At 42.4% G+C, this 22,537-nt stretch overlaps 1 protein-coding gene across 1 annotated transcript in view; it reads right to left on the minus strand.

Moving 5' to 3' along the window:
• Positions 1–22,318, minus strand: part of LOC126282405 (facilitated trehalose transporter Tret1-2 homolog) — a 235,273-nt gene extending 212,955 nt beyond the window's left edge. The window contains exon 1 of the mRNA XM_049982072.1: positions 22,232–22,318. Coding sequence (XP_049838029.1) covers positions 22,232–22,270 — 39 coding nt within the window. The 5' untranslated portion in view covers positions 22,271–22,318. The remainder of the gene's footprint in view (positions 1–22,231) is intronic.
• Positions 22,319–22,537: the final 219 nt, after the last annotated feature.

A 22,537-nucleotide genomic window follows, 5' to 3' on the forward strand; every position in this document is an offset into this window, starting at 1 on the left:
ACAGATGAGTTGTGTGCTAGTCTGCCGAGGTCAGATCAGACAGATCAGTGTCGGAAACCCAATGGGCCTTGTCTCGGTCGCACAGAGGCCTAATTGCTTGCCGGTTAACGACCAAACAGAAGAAAGAGTCCAAGAGCAAAAGGTAAGCGGTACGTGGAATTTTAGTGGCGAAAGCAAAGATACGCGGTGTCACGTTCTGCGGGCAAACAAAGCAAAACAAGCTACCCTCCACTTGCGGAGCGTGGGACGACACTCATTGCGCAAACACTCTAACTTCCTGCTCAAGTTACGCTCACGGCTATTTCAGAAGCACCTGTCCATAAGCCGAGACACAGCAGTCAGGGTTCCTTCTTCCCTGGTTTATTTCTTTGCTGGTTTATATTCCTGTTTAAACAACATATCTCTCAGATAGTTTTAAACAATTATGATATTAGAAATGTGTTGTTTATCCGCAGCTGTTAAAAGTTTCTTTCCAGGACCTTGTACAATAAAACTCTCAACAAAACATATTAATCTATATGTTCATTTATAAGCACTTTTGTCCGTCTTATGACTAAATCGTTTCTGTATATAACCAGCTCCCAATCCCTCGAGACCATCACCCCCAAAACGATAATACACTACCGGCCATTAAAATTGCTACACCAAGAAGAAATGCAGATGATAAACGGGTATTCATTGGATAAATATATTATACTAGAACTGACATGTGATTACATTTTCACGAAATTTGGGTGCATAAATCCTGAGAAATCAGTACCCACAACAGCACCCTCTGGAGGTAATAACGGCCTTCATACGCCTGGGCATTGAGTCAAACAGTACTTGGATGGAATGTACAGGTACAGCTGCCCATGCAGCTTCAACACGATACCACAGTTCATCAAAAGTAGTGAATGACGTATTGTGACGAGCCAGTTGCTCGGCTACCATTGCCCACATTTTTTTTCAATTGGTGAGAGATCAGGAGAACGTGCTGGCCAGGACGGCAGTCGAACATTTTCAGTATCCAGAAAGGCCCGTACAGGACCTGCAACATGCGGTCCGTCTTTACCGTGCTAAAAAGTAAGGTTTCGCAGGAATCGAATGAAGGGTAGAGCCACGGGTCGTAACACATCTGAAATGTAATATCCGCTGTTCAAAGTGCCGTCAATGCGAAAAGGAGGTGACCGAGACGTGTAATCAATGGGACCACATACCACCCACGCCGGATGATACGCCGTATGGCGATGAAGAATACACGCTCCTAACGTGCGTTCACCGCAAACACGGACGTTTTGCCATTCGTGCACCCAGGTTCGTCGCTGAGTACACCGTCGCAGGCGCTCCTGTCTGTGATGCACCGTCAAGGCAGCCGCAGCCATGGTCTCCGAGCTGTTAGTCCATGCTGCTGCAAACGTCGTCGAACTGTTCGTGCAGATGGTTGTTGTCTTGCAAACGTCCCCATCTGTTGAATCAGGGATCGAGACGTGGCTGCACGGCCCGTTACAGCCATACGGGTAAGGTGCCTGTCATCTCGACTGCTAGTGATACGGGGCCGTTAGGATCCAGCACGGCGTTCCGTATTACCCTCCTGAACCCACCGATTCCATATTCTGCTAACAGTCATTGGATGTCGACCAACGCGAGCAGCAATGTCGCGATACGATAAACCGCAATCGTGATAGGCAACAATCTGAACTTTGTCAAAGACGGAAACGTGATGGACGCATTTCTCCTCCTTACACGAGGCATCACAACAGCGTTTCACCAGACAACGGCGGTCAACTGCTGTTTGTGTATGAGAAATCGATTGGAAAGTTTCCTCATGTCAGCATGTTGTAGATGTCGCCACCGGCGCCAACCTTGTGTGAATGCTCTGAAAAGCTAATCATTTGCATATCACAGCACCTTCTTCCTGTCGGTTAAATTTCGCGTCTGCAGCACGTCATATTCGAGGTGTAGCAATTTTAATGGCCAGTAATGTATATGTTCATTTATAGGCACTGGTACTTCGTCTTTTGTCCGTCTTATGAGTAAATCGTTTCTGTATATAACCTGCTCCCAATCCCTCAAGACCATCATTCCCAAAACGATAAAACATATCAGCCGTTACCCACAACAAAATGTAGCATATACACAATCTTTATATTGCAAAAAAAGTAATAAACGACTAGTGTGGAACAACTGGATATAAATAACATATTCTACAAGCTGTGTGGAAAGTAACCCCGCTTGGCCATGCGGTATAACGCACGGCTTTCCGTGCGGGAAGGAGCGCCTGGTCCCCGGCACGAATCCTCCCGACGGATTTGTGTCGAGATCTTGTGAACCGGCCAGTCTGTGGATGGTTTTTAGGCGGTTTTCCATCTGCCTCGGCGAATGCGGGCTGGTTCCCCTTATTGCGCCTCAGTTATACTATGTCGGCGATTGCTGCGCAAACAAGTTCTCCACGTACGCGTACACCACCATTACTCTACCAATCAAACATAGTGGTTTCACTCGTCTGGCGTGAGACGTTCCCTGGGGGGTCTACCGGGGGCCGAACCGCACAATAACCCTGGGTTCGGTGTGGGGCGGCGGAGGGGTGAAGTGGACTGCGGTAGTCGTCGTGGGGTTGTGGACCACTGCGGCTGCAGCGGGGACGGAGCCTCTCCGTCGTTTCTAGGTCCCCGGTTAACATACAATACAATACAATACAACCCCCAATTTTGAATTTCTGTTGATGTAATGATTGCAGTGAAAGTTATCTTGTTTTGTAGACTAAAGTATGCCTTTTGCAATGTTTTCATGATCCTGTTAAGCCACAGAAATGTCAGGACGACTAAGCATTGATCAGAGAGCCAAAATTGCAGCGAGATACGATATTTGAGCTATACCTACAATATTGTAGAAGGAAAAAAAATTAAAATAGGGAATTACTTTCCGCCTACCCTTACACGTGACAAGTTCATGATCCCAAGACATGTCATATAGTAAACTGGGAATGGAAACGCATGCTAAAAAGATTTCTTCTTCCTTCCATGTTCATACAGGTCGCTGAAAATTCAGCTCGTGATACATGTAACAAAACTTTTCCTTCAGCTGTTCTTTTCGAGATAAAAATATTACATATGACCAGTTTCGAAGCTAATAAGTTTCATAATTGGGCATCCTGAGGCATCCGATGATGAAGTTTATCAGTTCCGATGTCGATCGCATTTACCTGGTGATCAAAAAGTCAGTATAAATTTGAAAACTGAATAAATCACGGAATAATGTAGATAGAGAGGTACAAATTGACACACATGCTTGGAATGTCATGCGGTTTTATTAGAACCAAAAAAATACAAAAGTTCAAAAAATGTCCGACAGATGGCGCTTCGTCTGATCAGAATAGCAATAATTAGCATAACAAAGTAAGACAAAGCAAAGATGATGTTCTTTACAGGAAATGCTCAATATGTCCACCATCATTCCTCAACAATAGCTGTAGTCGAGGAATAATGTTGTGAACAGCACTGTAAAGCATGTTCGGAGTTATGGTGAGGCATTGGCGTCGGATGTTGTCTTTCAGCATCCCTAGAGAGGTCGGTCGATCACGATACACTTAGGGCTTCAGGTAACCCCAAAGCCAATAATTGCACGGACTGAGATCTGGGGACATGGGAGACCAAGCATGACGAAAGTGGTGGCTGAGCACACGATCAGCACCAAACGACGCGTGCAAGAGATATTTCACGCGTCTAGCATGTGTGTCAATTTTTACCTCTCTATCTACATTATTACGTGGTTTATTAAGTTTTTAAATTTATACTGACTTTTTGATCACCCGATAATACGTTCACATCAACAAATACACCTGAAGGAAAAGCTATTTTTTGTCTGCCCTGAAAACGAAGAAGGTAAAATGTTCTTCGTAGCAAACAGTCCTTCAGTTAACATTTTTTCACAGCTACAGAAATGCTTAGCTTCCTCACCAAAATTAAAATTACAATCTTTTTGGTCCGCCTCTTTCGAGTTTCACCTTGCACTCCAAGCTTTAACTGCTTAGTGCCCAGCGACATTGCTCTACGTATAGCCTGACACAGTACCGTTACAACTTGTATCTGACATGTGAAAACAGCACAATTGCGTGAGACATTGACATAACTCCGCCATTCGTCGTTCCCGCTGGTTTCGAATTACTCGGCTTAGAGCCGGGTTGCTCTCTGTTTTCACATTTGCAAAGGCGAAAGCAAAATTGCATCGCATGTTATGACCTGACGAACTGTCCCCATAAACGGCGCTCTTGTCTTGCGAAACAGCGGATATTGCTTTACGATGTAACCATGTTCTTCTCTTGTCACTCGTAATTAAAGAGCTTATTTCGAACAAGTTTCCTGTTCACGTAACAGTGAAACTCTGAAATTACAATATCTTTATTTTAAAGTGATTTGAACAAAAATTCAGAGACTTAGGTGATATTTTTGCAGCCACATATGATTAAACTGCCCACTGAATTATAAAGATCTCAAGGCCTTCCAAATGCAGAATTACTGGAGTTAAGACATTTTGGGAAACAGGTAAGGTAAATTTCATGTAATGAAGCCGGATAAGAAATAAAAAAAATGTGATAGAGGTATTATTTGTAACCTACAATACAGTACATACCGTATAAGAGAGGATCTGATGCTCATTCCATCATCGTTAGAAGTCGTTTTTCTTCAGCAAAAGTAACGCTGCACGTTACCGCTTTAAGATACGTAGCTCAGCTAAGATTAATTTAATATTTTTCAACTTTCCTTTTTCACATAAATGGTGTGTGGTTTCTCTATGTGGTTTAAGAGATGGACTTCTCTTACGTGCCTGTTAAGAACACACTATCATAGGAATATATATCGTCTTCGAACGTTATGAATTACGCTACCTCAAAGAAAACGATCTATTGACAGTCAGTCAGCTCGGGTTCAGAAAATATCGTTCTTGTGCAACACAACTAGCTCTTTATTCTCATGAAGTAATGAATGCTGTCAACATAGGATATCATATTGATTCCATATTTCTCAATTTTCAAAGGGCTTATGAAATCATTCCTCAAAAGTGTCTTCCAATCAAATTGCGTGCCTATGGAGTATCGTCCCAGTTGTGCGACTGGATTCGCGATTTTCTGTCAGAAAGGTCACAGTTCGTAGTAACTGACAGAAAGTCACCGACTAAAACAGAAGTGATTCCTGGCGTTCCCCAATGAGTGTTACAGGTCTTCCGCTGTTCCTAACCTATATAAATGATTGAGGGAACAATCTGATCAGCCCTCTTAGAATTTTTTGCAGGAGATGCCGTCACTTGCCGTCTAGCAAAGTCATCAAAACGTCAAAACCACTTGCAATATGATTTTGGCAAGATATTTATAAGGTAGGAAAAGTGACAACTAAGTCTAAATAATGAAAAGTATGAGGTAATCAACTTGAGTAATAAAATAAATCCGTTAAATTTCGTTTACATGATAAATTACACAAATCTAAAGGTTGCGAATTCAATTAAATACGTACGGATAACAATTGCGAACAATTTAAATTGGAACAATCAGTAGATATTGTTGCGGGGAAAGCAAACCAAAATCTAATTTTCATTGCCAGAGCACTTAGAAGATACAACAAATCCACCAAAAAGACTGCCTACACTAAGCTTGTCCGTACTCTGGTAGAATATTTCTGTGCAATATGGGATCTTAAAAGTTTCAAAGACGAACATCGCTAAATATGGGAGAGTGTCTCACTTTTTTTTTAAATATATGATACGCAAGTTGGAGTGGCAATCATTAAAACAAAGACGTTACTTCGATGCGGCGAGATCTCTTTCATGAAATTTCAGTCTCCAACTTTCTCCTCCAATGGCGAAAATATTTTATCGACACCCACCTACCTGGGGAGGAATGACCATCGTAATAAAGTAGGAGCATTCAGGCACGCACGTAAAAGATTTAAGTGTTCGTTTCTCCCTTACAGAGTGGAACGAAAGAGAAACAATGTGAAAGTAGTTCAATGAACTCTGCTAGGCACGTAAGTATGAATTGCATAGTAACATGTTGATGTAGACCAGATGTGAGCAGGTGGTTTTGCAATCCACTTTGACAGTTTTTACCCAAATGCAATTTCACTTCTTCTATACCGTGGACCATTTTGTAATTAATATGTATCCAAGCAGATTATTTCTCGTCATAGTGAAACAATTCCTCAACATGAGAAAAATTTTCTAAAATTAAGGTAAACAATTGGCGAAACGTTTGTTCTGTTTTCCGTCTACTCCGAACACCCATCAACTAAGTCCAGCAAGGGCAAAATTATACAGATTAGTCTTCACATGCAGAGAGAAAACTGCGGCGTGGGACTTTAATTCTAATATTTGTAGATTCATCTCGTTTTAAAAGCATATGGCGGCTGTTAGTATTGAGCGGCACAGCATATTACTGTAAACAAAGAAGCTCGGCCTCTCCTAGTTTTTTGTCCCACTGGATAGAACTGATCCGTTCGTGCGCAAAGGAACGGAGAGATTACGGGAGACTGCACGCCGGATAACGGTATTCGCGTCTTTCTCAAGGCCGCGGCGAGAGAAGAGACCGTGTTACATGCGCTTGTTACTGTTCGCATTTACACAGAAACGTATCCAGTTTTTCAGTCAAACCACACAGGCATCAGTGCTGACAGAGTAATTCATAACAACGCGACTGTAACCTTTGTTGGACGTCTTTTAACTAAGAACTACCCACACGATATAGACTGTGAAGTGTGGCATTGTGTTATGAATAGCAGACAAATGGCTCAACTGGAAATAGTGGAAGTCAATAAGCATATGAACAGAATGCCAGTTTAGTATTAAAGTATCAAACTCAATTTCTGTTTTCTCCTCTGCTAAATTCGGTTTTAGTTATACAAGTATTAGATTAAAATTGTAAATTCAATTCTGTTTTTCATCTGTTGCGAAATGAACCCGCACATCAAGAACTTTACCTTTTCCATTTTTAATTAGAAGTTACTACTTTTACGTGACATGAAAATGTAATAATTTCCTACATAAACAGTCTATATCTCATAATTTTTGTATTCTCCATGAACGTATAATAAGGGTAGTTGTTATGATGTCGCTAGCTTTAAGCCGATGTTAGTTGGCTCAAGCATTTGTTTCTGGTGAAAGCGTTTTGATCAAAAATGGAAGCTTACCTCATTTATAGGTGCACTAACCATTCTGATTACAGTCTAAAGTGTAATGGACTCACGTTTCGTTTGTAAGCAACCTCTTATAGCGATTTTTTTCTTTTAAATACACTAATTTCTTTTAGCGCGATTTACTTTTACTGTAATATGCTTTTTCTCTAATTTGACTTCAGATTTCCTGTCACTCCATCTCGAAAAGCTCTCTGGGCAAACGCTGTGATCCGCCCGGAGTGGCCGAGCGGTTCTAGGCGCTACAGTCTGGAACCGAGCGATCAAACGGTCGCACGATCGAATCCTGCCTCGGCCATGGATGTGTCTGACGTCCTTAGGTTAGTTAGGTCTAATTAGTTCTAAGCTCTAGGCGACTGATGACCTCAGAAGTTAAGTCCCATAGTGCTCAGAGCCATTTGAACCAGTTTAAAAGGTGTGAGAAGGGAAGACTGGAAACCAATCAGACATAGCGAAATACGTTCTCAGGATTTTCGAGAGTATATCATTAACCGAACATCAGGTTCGTCAGTCCGTATTACGGAAAACGTTGAATTACGAAAGCACCCTTTTCACATCACATACTTCTTTTCTTGGTTATTCAAAAAGTATAGCTACCGGAAAGAAACGTACATTAACAAGGGGAAATACGTCGTATTACTGTTTCAAACAAGCAATTAAAATTAGAAAAATGTGTTGAAAATGACTACCTGACTCTCTGTTGATCACGAAAGTACTGTAAGAGTTTCTATTCAAAACAACTATTGCTTGCTCACGACAGACATTCAGAACAGGAAGCAACCGTAAAGAGTAGTCTGCCACTGTTTTAGGGCATCTAACTTGACGGTGCCGACTTCAAAGCAACATTAAGTCTAAAGCGCCACCTCCCCTTATTATACATAGATGATCGTTTGGATCTTCCATAAGTTAATATTTGTGTAAGTCGCACACCATTTTCTCTGTGCTTGCGACAGTCAGTTGTCACCCAACAATAGCCGAAAAAGTCGAAAGCCGGTTCGTGATCAAATAAACACAGTTTTCCAGAACGATAGGAAGTATTTCCTGTTTAATATTGTTATCACGTTCTGCCAAGTACCAAGGAAAAATTCAATCAATGAAATAATGTTTAGCATACTTCGATTTTATGTCGTGTAAATTATGATGGCGTCAAAGTTGTGGAACTTTATTACTGTTAGGGTTCTTAACTAGTTCCTGAACACAGTTCTTTAATTTTCAAGCGATGCATTTACCTAAACTGCAGCTGTTAGAGGTTATGCAATCTGCCTGACTTAAAAACTGAAGCACTCAGAAGATGAAGATGAAACGAATAGAAACAAAAGAAACGAAAAGAAGCAATGCTTGATCTTCCTCCTGTTCAGCAGCAATGTCATTTAATTCAGCAATGACTGAAATTCTGTCCAAGCTGCTGTGTTCCACCAATGGATTCCTTGTCAGCGCCCTGGTGTTTGTGTCCACTTTGATACACAACTGTGACGTTATGCTCCTGAAGCCAGAGTGTCCATTTTGCCAGTCAACCTGACAGATCATTCAGCCTACTCAACCAGCATAGTGAATGGTGGTCCATCACAGTGATGTACAGGTTGCCAAATAAACATAGTCAGGGACACGTTGATGGCCCAAACAACTGCAATGCACACTTTTTTGGTTGTAGAGTAGTTCTTCTCTGGCTTGTTGGTGTCGATGTGAAGTTCTGTCCCAACATTTCCGTCATACAGAGCTAGCACTGGAGATGATATTCATACCTCTTTAACAACAAGGAAAAATCTTTCTGGTTCCTCACTCCAGAAAAATTTGGCGTCTCCCTGTAGTTGTTCTTGCAAGGGATATGGCTTGGTACGTACGAGGTGCATTCAAGTTCTAAGGCCTCCGATTATTTTTCTCCGGACTGTAAAGAGGTAGAAACATGCGCATTGTTTTAAAATGAGGCCGCTTTCATTGTCAATACGTCCCAGAGATGACAGCACCATACGCAGCTGGAATTTTACTGCCAGCGGCGAGAATGAGAACTGTTTTAAATACTTAAAATGGCGACGTTTTCCTTACTTGAACAGCGTGCAATCATTCGTTTTCTGAATTTGCGTGGTGTGAAACCAATTGAAATTCATCGACAGTTGAAGGAGACATGTGGTGATGGAGTTATGGATGTGTCGTGTGACAACAAACCGAAACAACCTCGGGCTCGCACAAGCCGATCTGACGACATGATCGAGAAAGAGGAGAGAATTGTATTGGGGGATCGCCGAATGACTGTTGAACAGATCGCCTCCAGAATTGGCATTCCTGTCGGTTCTGTGCACACAATCCTGCATGACGACCTGAAAATGCGAAAAGTGTCATCTAGGTGGGTGCCACGAATGCTGCCGGACGACCACATGGCTGCCCGTGTGGCATGTTGCCAAGCACGGGGACTGACAGTATGTGACGTTACATCAGTGATTACAAAATTGAGTCAGATTTACAAAGAACTTGGAAGTATGAGCCCATTAATCATTATAATACTGCCTCCCTCTAGCCTAGATGCATGCACTGAATTGTTTGGGTATGGTGTCAAAAGCCCCTGCATCATCTCACGAGGCAAACTGTCCCACAACTGTTGAAACTAAGATATTGCAGAGCCTGTGTTATTTTGATGTCGATGCACTGCGGCGACCACAGCCGTTACGAAACACGTCAGATGAATTCGCAATTGGGAATAATGACTATCATCAACTGTAGAATGGAATGACGACAATGAAAATGCCGGTTCGGCACAAATTTTTAGCGTCGTCATTCCATTCTACAGCTGATTGTAGTCATTATTCACAACTGCAATTTGATCTAACTGTTGAGACTGGTTGGTTCAAATGGCTCTGAGCACTATGGGACTTAACATCTGAGATCATCAGTCACCTAGAACTTAGAACTACTTAAAACTAACTAACCTAAGGACATCACACACAACCATGCCCGACGCAGGATTCGAACCTGCGACTGTAACGGTCGCGCAGTTCCGTACTGAAGCGCCTAGAACCGCTCGACCACAGCGGCCGGCTTGAAACTGGTGCTTGATATCCTAGATACCGCCACTGAGCTGGTCTCACCCGTTCTATTGGGGACGCATCTGGACATCTCACCGCCGGCCTTTGTGGCCGAGCGGTTCTAGGCGCTTCAGTATGGAACCGCGCGACCGATACGGTCTCAGGTTCGAATCCTGCCTCGGACATGGATGTGTGTGATGTCCTCAGGTTAGTTAGGTTTAATTAGTTCTAAGTTGTAGGGGACTGATGGCATCATATGTTGAGTCCCATAGTGCTCAGAGCCATTTGAACCATTTTTGGACATTTCACCGAAAGTGGGAGTACTTCAACATTACGCATACAGTTCTTAGAGACACGTGCCATGTGTGGACGAGCATTTTCCTATTGAAAAATAGGGCGGCAGTGGGGGTTCATGTTTGGCGTTGGTGCACGGAGTTCCAGGGTTGCTGTTCGTAGCTACAGTTAATAGTAGAGATCAGCCTGCGAGACGTAGTCTACAGGTGGAGTCGCCTATAGCCTTCGCAGAGGAACAATTTTTTTACTGCAGTGATTGACAGTGTGGCACCCAGAGCGGACATTCAGTGACTCACGCTTTGAGAGACCACTGCTTGGTTGTACACAAGCACATCCAACGAGTTGCTGTACTACTTAAGTATCGCAGCTCAGTAAAGTGTATATTTGTGCGCCATTAATTTGTTTGTACTGTCACAGTTCCTCCGCCCACCTCGGAGCACCTAAACCTAATACGACGTGTGCGATCCGTTTTATCTAGACTTCCAGTACTCATCGGTGTGGGACCACGATTCATCAGTGAGCACAGTGCGACACCATCTATCAGCAGCTCCTGATTTCCGATCAGGGCACCACTCCAAAAGCAGCCATTTGTGTTGTGGTGTTTGCAGCAGCCTACACGTCAGACAGTGATTCCCTAGTCCGGCTGCTGCTATAGTGCGTGTCATTTACGACGGCGCCCGCGTTTAGCTTCGTTCTGCGCATCTGATGTCACAAAACACAGAGAGCCAATGAACAGAGAACGACGTTGCCAGAGCTGAGAGCACGGATGAGTGTCTTCAGTTTTAGAAACATTCAGTCATAAATAAAGTAACTGAACAAAAGGAATGTCTTGATAGCAGATTTTCTTTTATAGAAAGTTTGGAAAAAGCATTTTCTTATACCAATTGCTTCATATTCTATTAATTAAATAAACCAAACAAGCCATAAGCCTCCTAATTCAGGCGATAGCAAGGAAAGGTGTTTGTATCATTCTCACGAACCGCTTTTTCGCAATAAAGAACAGCGGTAACTGTTTTTTTCCTATTATACTTCGATGAAACCTGAGTAATTCATAATCATACCAACAGTGTTTCTCGGTATTTTGGGTGCTATTTTAGAGTCCTCCAGGGCGTCTGTTAACCGACGAGCTGTGTTAGTGTAATGGTTAAGGCGTTTGGCTTCTCACCAAAAGGTTCTGAGTCCACACCTTGTTGCGTGCTTAAAATTTTATTTATTTAAAAACAAATATCGAAATGTCTTACTTCATGAATTTTATTTGTTTAAATGTAATGTTTTGAAATTTCTTGTGCTTTGTCTCTCCATTATAATCATAATAAGTTTTCGGTTTATCTAATTTTGTCCTCCAATATTTCTTTCCACAGCAATTAAAATCAATGTTTTTGTAAGTCCACAGTTATGTTTAATGTATTTTGTCTACTTCGTTTTGATTGATTGAAGTGCTTTAAAATGAAGCCAAACGCGCCCGGTGTAAATAAAACTTTTATTACAAACACGAAAGAAGGAATATTTCTCAATATTACATATGTTACCTAAATTAAATGAGATATTGTTATATGGTAAATTTTATGTGAAATTTAGGTATCTTGTCCACATTTCATTCTCAACATTGTGATAACTAAAATCGACCACACAGAAAGTATACGCTATGGACTTTTACCTCTGCCAACTCTTCAGAATTTCGTGCAATGGTTTACTACATTTAATGCTGCACAATAACTGCGTTGAACATCGAAACAAAGCAAGTCATTTATGGGGGGAAGGTATCAGTCAAGAAGATGTGTAAAAACCAAATTTTTGGGCCAAGTAGTTTTTGTGAAATCGAATGATAAGTGTGTCAAGGCAGTCTGAGCACTATGTGTCTGCACAGGCGAGCAGTGCAGTGATGACAAAATCGCGCATAGCGCGGAATGCGGGGAGCACGTCTCTGTAGCAGCGAAAGGGTTAATGCGGCCATGGTGGCTTTACTTCATAAACTGCCCGCTCCCCTCTAAACGTAAGTTTGCGAACTATTCTATACTATGGCGCTCCTTTCCTTGGCGCGTGGGTCGTTTGCAACTGGCAATGCAGCAATCTCCCGCGTCTGGGCGGGCATGGCGCCGCCAAGATAAAAGAATTGAACTATAGTCTTCAACCAGTGGTGCGGGATGAGACACAAGGAGGCAGTGAATGCATCGCTTTCTCTCGGATGGCGGGCGCAGATGTGAAGGCATTGCGATGCGCTCGGTGTACAATACGGCGATGGTTCGACAACCGCCGATGGTGTATACGAGCGCGAAGTTAAAATTGACATCTGATCATGTCTTCTGTGTGCCTTATTTTTATGTCAGACAACGTATGACAAAATGATACAATGTAATCAATCAGTCACCTGAGACCTGAGTTTCTCTTGGTGTATACAATCTTCAAACAACTTAACGGGAATTCAGTCAGGTCATATTTACAGCGACCGCCGATATGTTTATGGAAGGCTTCGAGGAACGTGAACTGGAGTCGGCGCCTTTGAAACCCTCCTGTTTCTTCAGAAATGTTGCTGATACTTTTGTTGTTTGGCCTCATGGTAGGGACAATTTGGATTCCTGAGCTGGCCCATCTTGAAGCTGCATTTCGTCATAATACTCATAGTGAAATACAGATTGAACGTCCGTTGTGCTATCGACCAATTGTGCATCGGGTGACTAATGATAATACTGAGTCGACACCGAAGTCTACTGCATTTTTGCCTTACGCAGTGTAACACCCCAAGGACAGAAAACGTCAATTAACAAACTTTGTGAAAACATAAAGTAGGGAAGTGAGTCATCTTGACAGTGACAACAACTATTGGTGATAAAAAAATTAATTACACTGATAAAGTTTTGATTAACAACTATTGTTGTTGTTGTCGTCTTCAGTCCTGAGACTGGTTTGATGCAGCTCTCCATGCTACTCTATCCTGTGCAAGCTTCTTCATCTCCCAGTACCTACTGCAACCTACATCCTTCTGAATCTGCTTAGTGTAGTCATCTCTTGGTCTCCCCCTACGGTTTTTACCCTCCACGCTGCCTTCCAATACTAAACTGGTGATCCCTTGATGCCTCAGAACATGTCCTACCAACCGATCCCTTCTTCTGGTCAATTTGTGCCACAAACTTCTCTTCTCCCCAATTCTATTCAATACTTCCTCATTAGTTATGCGATCTACCCATCTAATCTTCAGCATTCTTCTGTAGCACCACATTTCGAAAGCTTCTATTCTCTTATTCTCCAAACTATTTATCGTCCATGTTTCACTTCCATACATGGCTGCACTCCATACAAATACTTTCATAAAAGACTTCCTGACACTTAAATCTATACTCGATGTTAACAAATTTCTCTTCTTCAGAAACGCTTTCCTTGCCATTGCCAGTCTACATTTTATATTCTCTCTACTTCGACCATCATCAGTTATTTTGCTCCCCAAATAGCAAAACTCCTTTACTACTTTAAGTGTCTCATTTCCTAATCTAATTCCCTCAGCATCACCCGACTTAATTCGACTACATTCCATTATCCTCGTTTTGCTTTTGTTGATGTTCATCTTATATACTCCTCTCAAGACACTGTCCATTCCATTTAACTGCTCTTCCAAATGCTTTGCTGTATCTGACAGAATTACAATGTCATCGGCGAACCCCAAAGTTTTTATTTCTTCTCCGTGGATTTTAATACCTACTCCGAATTTTTCTTTTGTTTCCTTTATTGCTTGTTCAATATACAGATTGAATAACATTGCTGAGAGGCTACAAACCTGTCTCACTCCCTTCCCAACCACTGCTTCCCGGGTTCATGCCCTTTGACTCTTATAACTGCCATCTGATTCTGTACAAATTGTAAATAGCCTTTCGCTCCCTATAACAACTATTACACTTAAATATTGAGAGTAGCATACAAAAGAGGAGATGAAAGGAAAGGGTTGTCATGTATTATCTTTTAAACATCTATAGAATAAATTTAAATTCATATGAACGAAAGTTAAATCCAAGGAGGTAATTCGGTCAAAGATAACATTTACTTTGAAAGAGAGTTGTATCCGCATCGAAAAGGAAATTCAATGCACCTACAGTGCAACTCGGATACGGAAATGTTTAGTTAGTTGCTCTTGAGTCGCTCTAGAGTGCTACTGCGATAGTCTTCTGGAAGCAAACGCTATTAGATTGTTTCAGTTGTGAAAGTTCGATAGCTCGGAAGAGAAAGACTAAAGCCATACTCAGTCATTCGACTGAATAAAGTAATCTTTACCGTTATCATCGCGATGGTGATTTTAATTGAGTGATACTGATTTACTGGACTTAAGCTTCGGCCTGAATAACAGTTGCGAACTTGATAGTAATGGATCAGTGACACGAAAACTATTCTTACTCTTAACCAGGACACAATAACACAAAGTCCTGAGTAAAAACCAATGCGCCGTTCAGTCAAAAGTTGTTGTCAACGGCACGATTATTGGACTGAAGGGAAGTTAATCTCGAATGACATATCGGTGTGTGTATGTGATAGGGACAAACAATTAATTACCAAAAGATTAATAAACTATTAGTCAAGAGATGTGTCGCCTACATGATTCAAGGAATAAGATTACGTATGTTCATGCTAGTGATTGAAACTTTTAAACATTTTAAGTGACTGTGTGAAGACAGGAATAACAGTCAGTGAAAGGTGAATAATATAAAAATCAGCATTACGGGGTGTTACAAGGACGTTACTTCAACATAAGTGATCTCTGGAGTTACGTTGGACCGTTGCTAAACGTAGCAACGGCATAGCAACGGAATTACGAACAATTATTAATCCTCGCTAAGGATTGTGGGAAAAATCACCGTAATGATAGGATTAAGAACCAAGATTTCACTACTCAACAAAACTAACCGGACATAAATAATTGATCAGTTAACGCAAACTAATAAGACTGTTACGGACGAACAATAGAATATTTATTAATTACGCGAAGAGCTGTGTTTTACGAGAGTTACAGGTGCTGTTCCACGTCACACTGACGGGGGCGAACATCATTACGAATCGCGTCTCCTCCCGACGACTGCAGAAGGAGGGAAGGGACGTCACAGCAAGAAGCACTTCCAACAAGATCGGTCGTATTTTACGGAAATTCGATGTGAAATGCATTTTCCGACCGCCATCTAAAATTAGAGTGTTTTTGGGTTCTGTTAGAGATGATCTTGGTTTGCGTAAGGCGGCTGTATATCGCATTCCTTGTAGCTGTGGCATGGAATACATTGGTCAGACTATCAGGACCGTGGAGGACCGATGTACGGAGCATAAACGGCACACACGATTACAGCGGCCAAGCAGATATACTATTGCCAAACATTGTTTGGATATTGGTCACCCTATGTTGTATAACAATACCAAGATATTGGCATACACGTCCAGCCATTGGGACAGTGTTATTAATGAAGCTGTTGAGATTAAATTAGCGAGCAACCTTGTAAACAGGGATGGAAGTTTTTGTTTAAACTCTACGTGGCATCTTGCTCTCTTCCTTGTCAAAAAATAGTGGGACAGAGTCCATGTTACCTCACCTGCTTGTTCGTAGACTTTCACTATCGATACATCTGACTTTGGTCATCTTTGATGGTACTAGTGTTCAGTGTGTGAGTTTTGTATTTCCTGAATTACTCCAAGAAACGATGTTTTCAATTTACTTGTACTTCGCCTGACCGGTACAAAAAAAATGGTTCAAATGGCTCTGAGCACTATGGGACTCAACTGCTGTGGTCATCAGTCCCCTAGAACTTAGAACTACTTAAACCTAACTAACCTAAGGACATCACGCACATCCATGCCCGAAGCAGGATTCGAACCTGCGACCGTAGCAGTCGCACGGTTCCGGACTGCGCGCCTAGAACCGCGGGACCACCGCGGCCGGCTGTCCGGAACAGTTTGTGCATTGAAAATGGCCGGCCGGTATGGCCGAACGGTTCTAGGCGCTTCAGTCTGGAACCGCGCGACCGCTACGGTCGCAGGTTCGAATCCTGCCTCGGGCATGGATGTGTGTGATGTCCTTAGGTTAGTTAGGTTTAATTAGTTCTAAGTTTTAGGCGACTGATGACCTCAGAAGTTAAGTTGCATAGTGCTCAGAGCCATTTGAACCATTTTTTCTACACGGTACCACAGTTCATCAAGGGCAGTGACTGGCGTATTTTGACGAGTCAGTTGCTCGACATCCATTGACCAGACGTTTTCAATTGGTGAGAGATCTGAAGAATGTGCTGGCCAGGACAGCAGTCGAACATTTTCTGTATCCAGAAAGGCCCGTACAGGACCTGCAACATGCGGTCGTGCATTATCCTGCTGAAATGTAGGGTTTCGTAGGGATCGAATGAAGGCTAGAGCCACGGGTCGTAACACATCTGAAATGTAAGGTCCACTGTTCAAAGCTCCGTCAATGCGAACAAGAGGTGACCGAGACGTGTAACCAATGGCACCCCATACCATCACGCCGGGTGATACGTCAGTATGGCGATGACGAATACACGCTTCCAATGTGCGTTCACCGCGATGTCGCCAAACACGGATGCGACCATCATGATGTTGTAAACAGAACCTGGATTCATCTGAAAAAATGACATTTTGCCATTAGTGCACCCAGGTTCGTCATTGAGTACACCATCGCACACGCTCCTGTCTGTGATGCAGCGTGAAGGGTAACCGCAGCCATGGTCTCCGAGCTGATAGTCCATGCTGCTGCAAACGTCGTCGAACTGTTCGTGCAGATGGTTGTTGTCTTGCAAACGTCCCCATTTGTTGACTCAGGGATCTAGACGTGGCGGCACGATCCGTTACAGCCATGCGGATAAGATGCCTGTCATCTCGACTGCTAGTGATACGAGGCAGTTGGGATCCAGCACGGCGTTCCGTATTACCCTCCTGAACCCACCGATTCCATATTCTGCTAACAGTCATTGGATCTCGACCAACGCGAGCAGCAATGTCGCGATACGGTAAACAGCAATCGCGATAGGCTTCAATCCGATCTTCATCAAAGTCGGAAACGTGATGGTACGCATTTCTCCTCCTTACACGAGGCATCACAACAACGTTTCACAAGGCAACGCCGGTCAACTGCTGTTTGTGTATGAGAAATCGGTTGGAAAGTTTCCTCATGTCAGCACGTTGTAGGTGCGCCACCGGAGCCAAACTTGTGTGAATGATCTGAAAAGCTTATCATTTGCATATCACAGCATCTTCTTCCTGTGGTTGAATTTCGCGTCTGTAGCACGTCATCTTCGTGGTGTAGCAATTTTAGTGGCCAGTAGTGTATTACGCCAACTGAAGATAGACTAAAATAGGATAGCCTTCTGTATTTCTTCAGAGAACTTAGTCCACAGTCATAGAGTTCTACCACCATTAACGTGCATAAATTGATAACGTCGTTGGTCCAAGGGTTGGTTTGAACCCTAGTGTGCTTTAATAGGCGCTGTGCTAAATTTCCCTCCGCTTCTAATCACTTCACTCAGCCTGCTATGGATAAACCACTGAAATTGTGGAAAAGGAAGATCTTTTGAACACAGGGGTTCTCTGCTACGTGTATAAACTGGGAGTTTAGTTGATACGAGAGTGCTAAGACCATACGCAGAGATCTTACCCGGGAGCTTTTCCCGAAGAGCTACCATGTAAGTTTACAGGAAAATTTATTCGATACAGATTGTAAAACAAGCCTCCACCGTAAGTCACACGAAAGGATCAAATAAAAACAAGTTCAGAGGGAAAAATTTAAAACAGACTAAAAGAAGTATTATACCTCCATAGTACGTTGCATGAAAGCATAATAAAAACAAGATACATAATGGCAGACACATGAAGACGACTGCTTTTCCTGTGGTCTGTAAGCGAGAGGAACAAAAAGGGGGAAACCCTCTCTTAACATATTCGTGGGTAGCACGGTAAACTTAAATCTGAATGGCTGCTCTAGAATGCGAGTCCAGTTGGGCCCACCATCTCGCTCCAATTGTGTACTTGCACGCAGATGAATCGAAAGCACGGAGTATGGTAAACCTTGCGTCTCTCACTTACAGAAGGCATTGCAAGAGAAGGAAGCCACGTTAGGTAGTAGAAAAATGTGCTACGTTCGTGTTTTGAATCTCCCAATGGTTCTTGCATTGAATTACCTAAGGGTATATAAAAGTTGCACGCGAGGGTGATTGGGATCAAGGGTTTAATGAGTAACACATGACGCACTGGAAATTTCTCTTGTCTTCTCGCCTATAATAATTACATTTCTGCGAAGACAGATAAATGCCGTACGCTAATCATGCCTCTCTCCACAACAGCAAGACACTGATAACGGCTAATACACTTGAGGAAACGGACCCTTCATTCGCAGGAGATAGTGGAATGTGGCTGATATTCTGCCGTTATCATTATAGCCCATTCGTTCCTGGGAACCGGTTGAACAACGGATGACATGATGTATTGTACTCTGGAAGGTGAAACGCAATCAAAATGACAAGATGGACAACAAAAATTTGTCAACATGGAGGAAGTTTCCATGTTTCTCGGTATTGTGAAATTGTGTGCAGTAACAAGAACTATACGTGAAGCTAACTGTCAAATTCAAATCTCGCACCTTACAGAAAAATAGAAAAAATGAGCACAGACTTTCTAGAGCGATTAAAATTCATATTAGATAAGAATGTCGGTAACAAGTCACATTTTTCTGAAAAATATTATTTATTTAAACAGTGAGTAGATTCGATCATTTCCTGCTCATCTCCAAATGATTTACGACCAGTTTTCATGCGTCATGCAGATGGTGCACTCTTCGTTTTCAGTCGTGATATGATGATCTACCAGATGTGAGATCTCTCTCGTCAGAAAATATTGGATCACACGTTAAAAATTTATCAACAAATATCAGTGGTTGCTGCCTTTACAATACAACTATTTCAGTAGGTCCACTGTATTCGTCCATCCACCAGGGACAAAATGACTGCAAAACATACGTGTTCAAAGAGTTAATGCTATGAAAAAAGAACAGATAAATTATTACACGATAAGTTTCTTGGAAAAACAAAACTTGTTTACCGGACAGGAACTCTAACCCAATTTGTCTGTACAAGTGCTGGCTCGAAACATGGCAAAGGCAACAGCTTTAAATTAAACAGAACGTTTCAACAATGAACATAGTGCCGAAAGCAACAAAGAGTATTTTTTGAATTCAAGCACGTCAATATCTACAAAGTTAGCGGAAATGGCTAAAAGCTAAGAGTATGAAGAGTGTAACATATTTTTGTCCAAATAACCGAAACCTTACACTCTGCGCAAAGTAGAATCAATTCGTTAAGAAGTCAGTGCGCTTCCACACAAAGAAAGTACGTATAATTCTGAAGTTTTAAAAAATTTGGAATGATCTTTCGAGTCAGCCTTACGTAATATATTGTCGATCTAAAATGGGCAAAAAGGAACCAAGCATTTTCAGCCATACATAGAATGAAGAACTCCGATGGATTTTGATAGGGTGAAAAGTATGTTTTCGTGTGTGCATGTTATACATATTTATGCATCTGGCCCACTATCAGCTAAATAAAGCAGCACCAATGAAACAGATACCGGTAACAGCTAGGAGAAAGTTTTGTAGTCTAGCATGTGAGATCCTACAGAACTAGCATTAATGGCGGTAGCTACGAGGGAGAAGAGTACAACTCATTTATTCGAAAGACACTCGAACCCTGAATGTTCTGCGTAAAAGACGGTTCGAACCCCGGACCGGCACACAGGACTTTGTCAGAAAGTTATTACAGTTTATATTCCACTGTAAAGAGAAAGTACCACTCTGAGGAATTACAGTTTTCAGGAGTCTTCCACAACACCGTACGTAACATATTGTATAATATTCGGAAAACACACTGATACGCATCACGCCCATTACAGGTTAGAAAAAATTTCACCAGTGAAAGAGATGTCGGAAACGACTAGGACGCCAACACCTAGCAAAATTACAGCAGGAAGGTGAAGCGCACAACTCAGCACAAAACGGGTTCGAGTCCCGGTCCGCAATACAATTTCAACTAGGCAGGAAGTCCTTACAGCTGCAGAGAGAAAGTACAGTTCTCAAGTATTACAGAGCGAAGTTCCGCATTGATCGTACGCAACAGGTCACTCTACAACCAAGTACAACACGCAAGTGGCGCACTCTGTCCACATAAATTTTACAGATGAAACATATGAAAAGAACTAGGAGGACTTTTCCTGTTTAGGACGCGTATACCTACAAAACTGATGTCACTGACTGATTACTAACTGGGAGAAGCGTGTAAACTATTTCTGTTACAAATGAGAGAAAAGAACTCCAGCACATTACCGATTCGTCAGATCCTTTTAGCAGTAAAATCGATAATTTTTTTAAAAAAGTGAAAAAGTTTGATCAAATGTTTTTTGAAATCGTTTGCTTAAAAGTAAGAAACAAAATAGATTAGAGAAACATTTGACGCACCTCATTTGCTGTACATGATTTCGAGCATCCTGAGAGATGAGTCAAAAGTTTCTCTAATCTATTTCATTTCTTTCAGTCATTTCTTAAAACATTTAATCGTTTCCTTTATCTTTTTTTGTTTCAAGTTTTGTTCAAAAAACATAATCTTGTTGACGTCTCATTTGCTTTCCTAGCGTCTGCTGTTCTCGAATGACGTACATTTACTACTTGATTCGAAAGAAATAGTTAAATACCCAACGAGTGTAACTAGACCTTGTGGACATGAACGTTTTGACGTTTCATTTACATAGCTAGCAACATCTGTACGTGAAATATTTCTTTTCCCTCACATCGTTAATTAAGTTTGGCTTACTTATCCTAATTACTTCCAAGCAATTAAATATTTCTTGCCAAAACTAGACCTCACCCTGGTCAATTTGATATCCCATTAGTCCATTCGCACCCACAGTTTGGGTACGAAAATTCGGAAAAGAACCTTCTGTGTAATCAAGAAAAAATTTCTGGGTTTGTGACCGTATTGTCAATATGTAAAACTAGCGACGTTTCGGTCACTATTGAAGTGACCTTCTTCAGGGTGTTTTTGTTTACTGTAACAGTAACTGTAATAGTAAACAGAAGCACCCTGAAGAACGTTACTTGCAATAGTACCGGAACGTCGCTAGTTTTACATATTGACAAGGTGGTCACAAAAACAGAAAAATTTTCCAGAATGAGATTTTCACTCTGCAGCGGAGTGTAGGCTGATATGAACCTTCCTGGCAGATTGAAACTCTGTGCTGTACCGAGACTCGAACTCGGGACCTTTGCACTTACCCGCGAAAGGCAAAGGTCCCGAGTTCGAGTCTCGGTCTAGGACAGAGTTTTAATCTGCCAGGAAGTTTCAGAAAAAAAAATTTAGCTAAGTAACCTGTATTGTCCACGTGTGTATTTATTTTAATCTTGATTTTGACAATAGCCGCGGAAGCATACGTTTATATTTAACGCACTGAGTAATTTATAGGCAGTCTTCAATTCCTTCAAACATTTTACCAATAACGATTTATGTGATTTAAGGAGCCACTTAGTAGGGAACTATGCACTATGACAAAACTGCACTGAACACTCGCAACCACGGCAGCTGACGTAGCGACGCGAGTAGAAACGCAACCTCGCAGAAAGGGTGGCGAGAGCGGCTTTCTCGCTGCCAGCTCCAGATCGCGGGCGCCGATTTCCACTCGCGAATCTCGGCGCAGCGTGCAGCAGGAGTGGCTGCTGACCCGGACGGGGCCGCTGGAGAGACAGAGACTGACCTGCTTGAGGTAGGCGGCGCTGATCCCGCGCAGCTCCATGGCAACGGGACTGACGAGGCAACAGACCGCCGCTGCCCACTGCACTACACTGGCGGCGCGCGCCGGCGCACGGCGCTTATATACCGCGCCAGACAGCGCGCAGCTGCCGGCGGCCTCGCAGGCCGGGGTCTGCACGCGGACTCCAGGCTGCATCTCTCGCCGCCCCACTTCCTACCTCACCTGCTTGGTGTAAAACCTCTTTTTTTTTTCTTCGGATTGGTGCTGCACGTCAAAAAATAATTCAGGCTTCAAAGTAAAAATTTTAGC

The sequence above is a fragment of the Schistocerca gregaria genome, chromosome 1 (genome assembly GCF_023897955.1).
Source record: "Schistocerca gregaria isolate iqSchGreg1 chromosome 1, iqSchGreg1.2, whole genome shotgun sequence".
Taxonomy (NCBI): domain Eukaryota; kingdom Metazoa; phylum Arthropoda; class Insecta; order Orthoptera; family Acrididae; genus Schistocerca; species Schistocerca gregaria.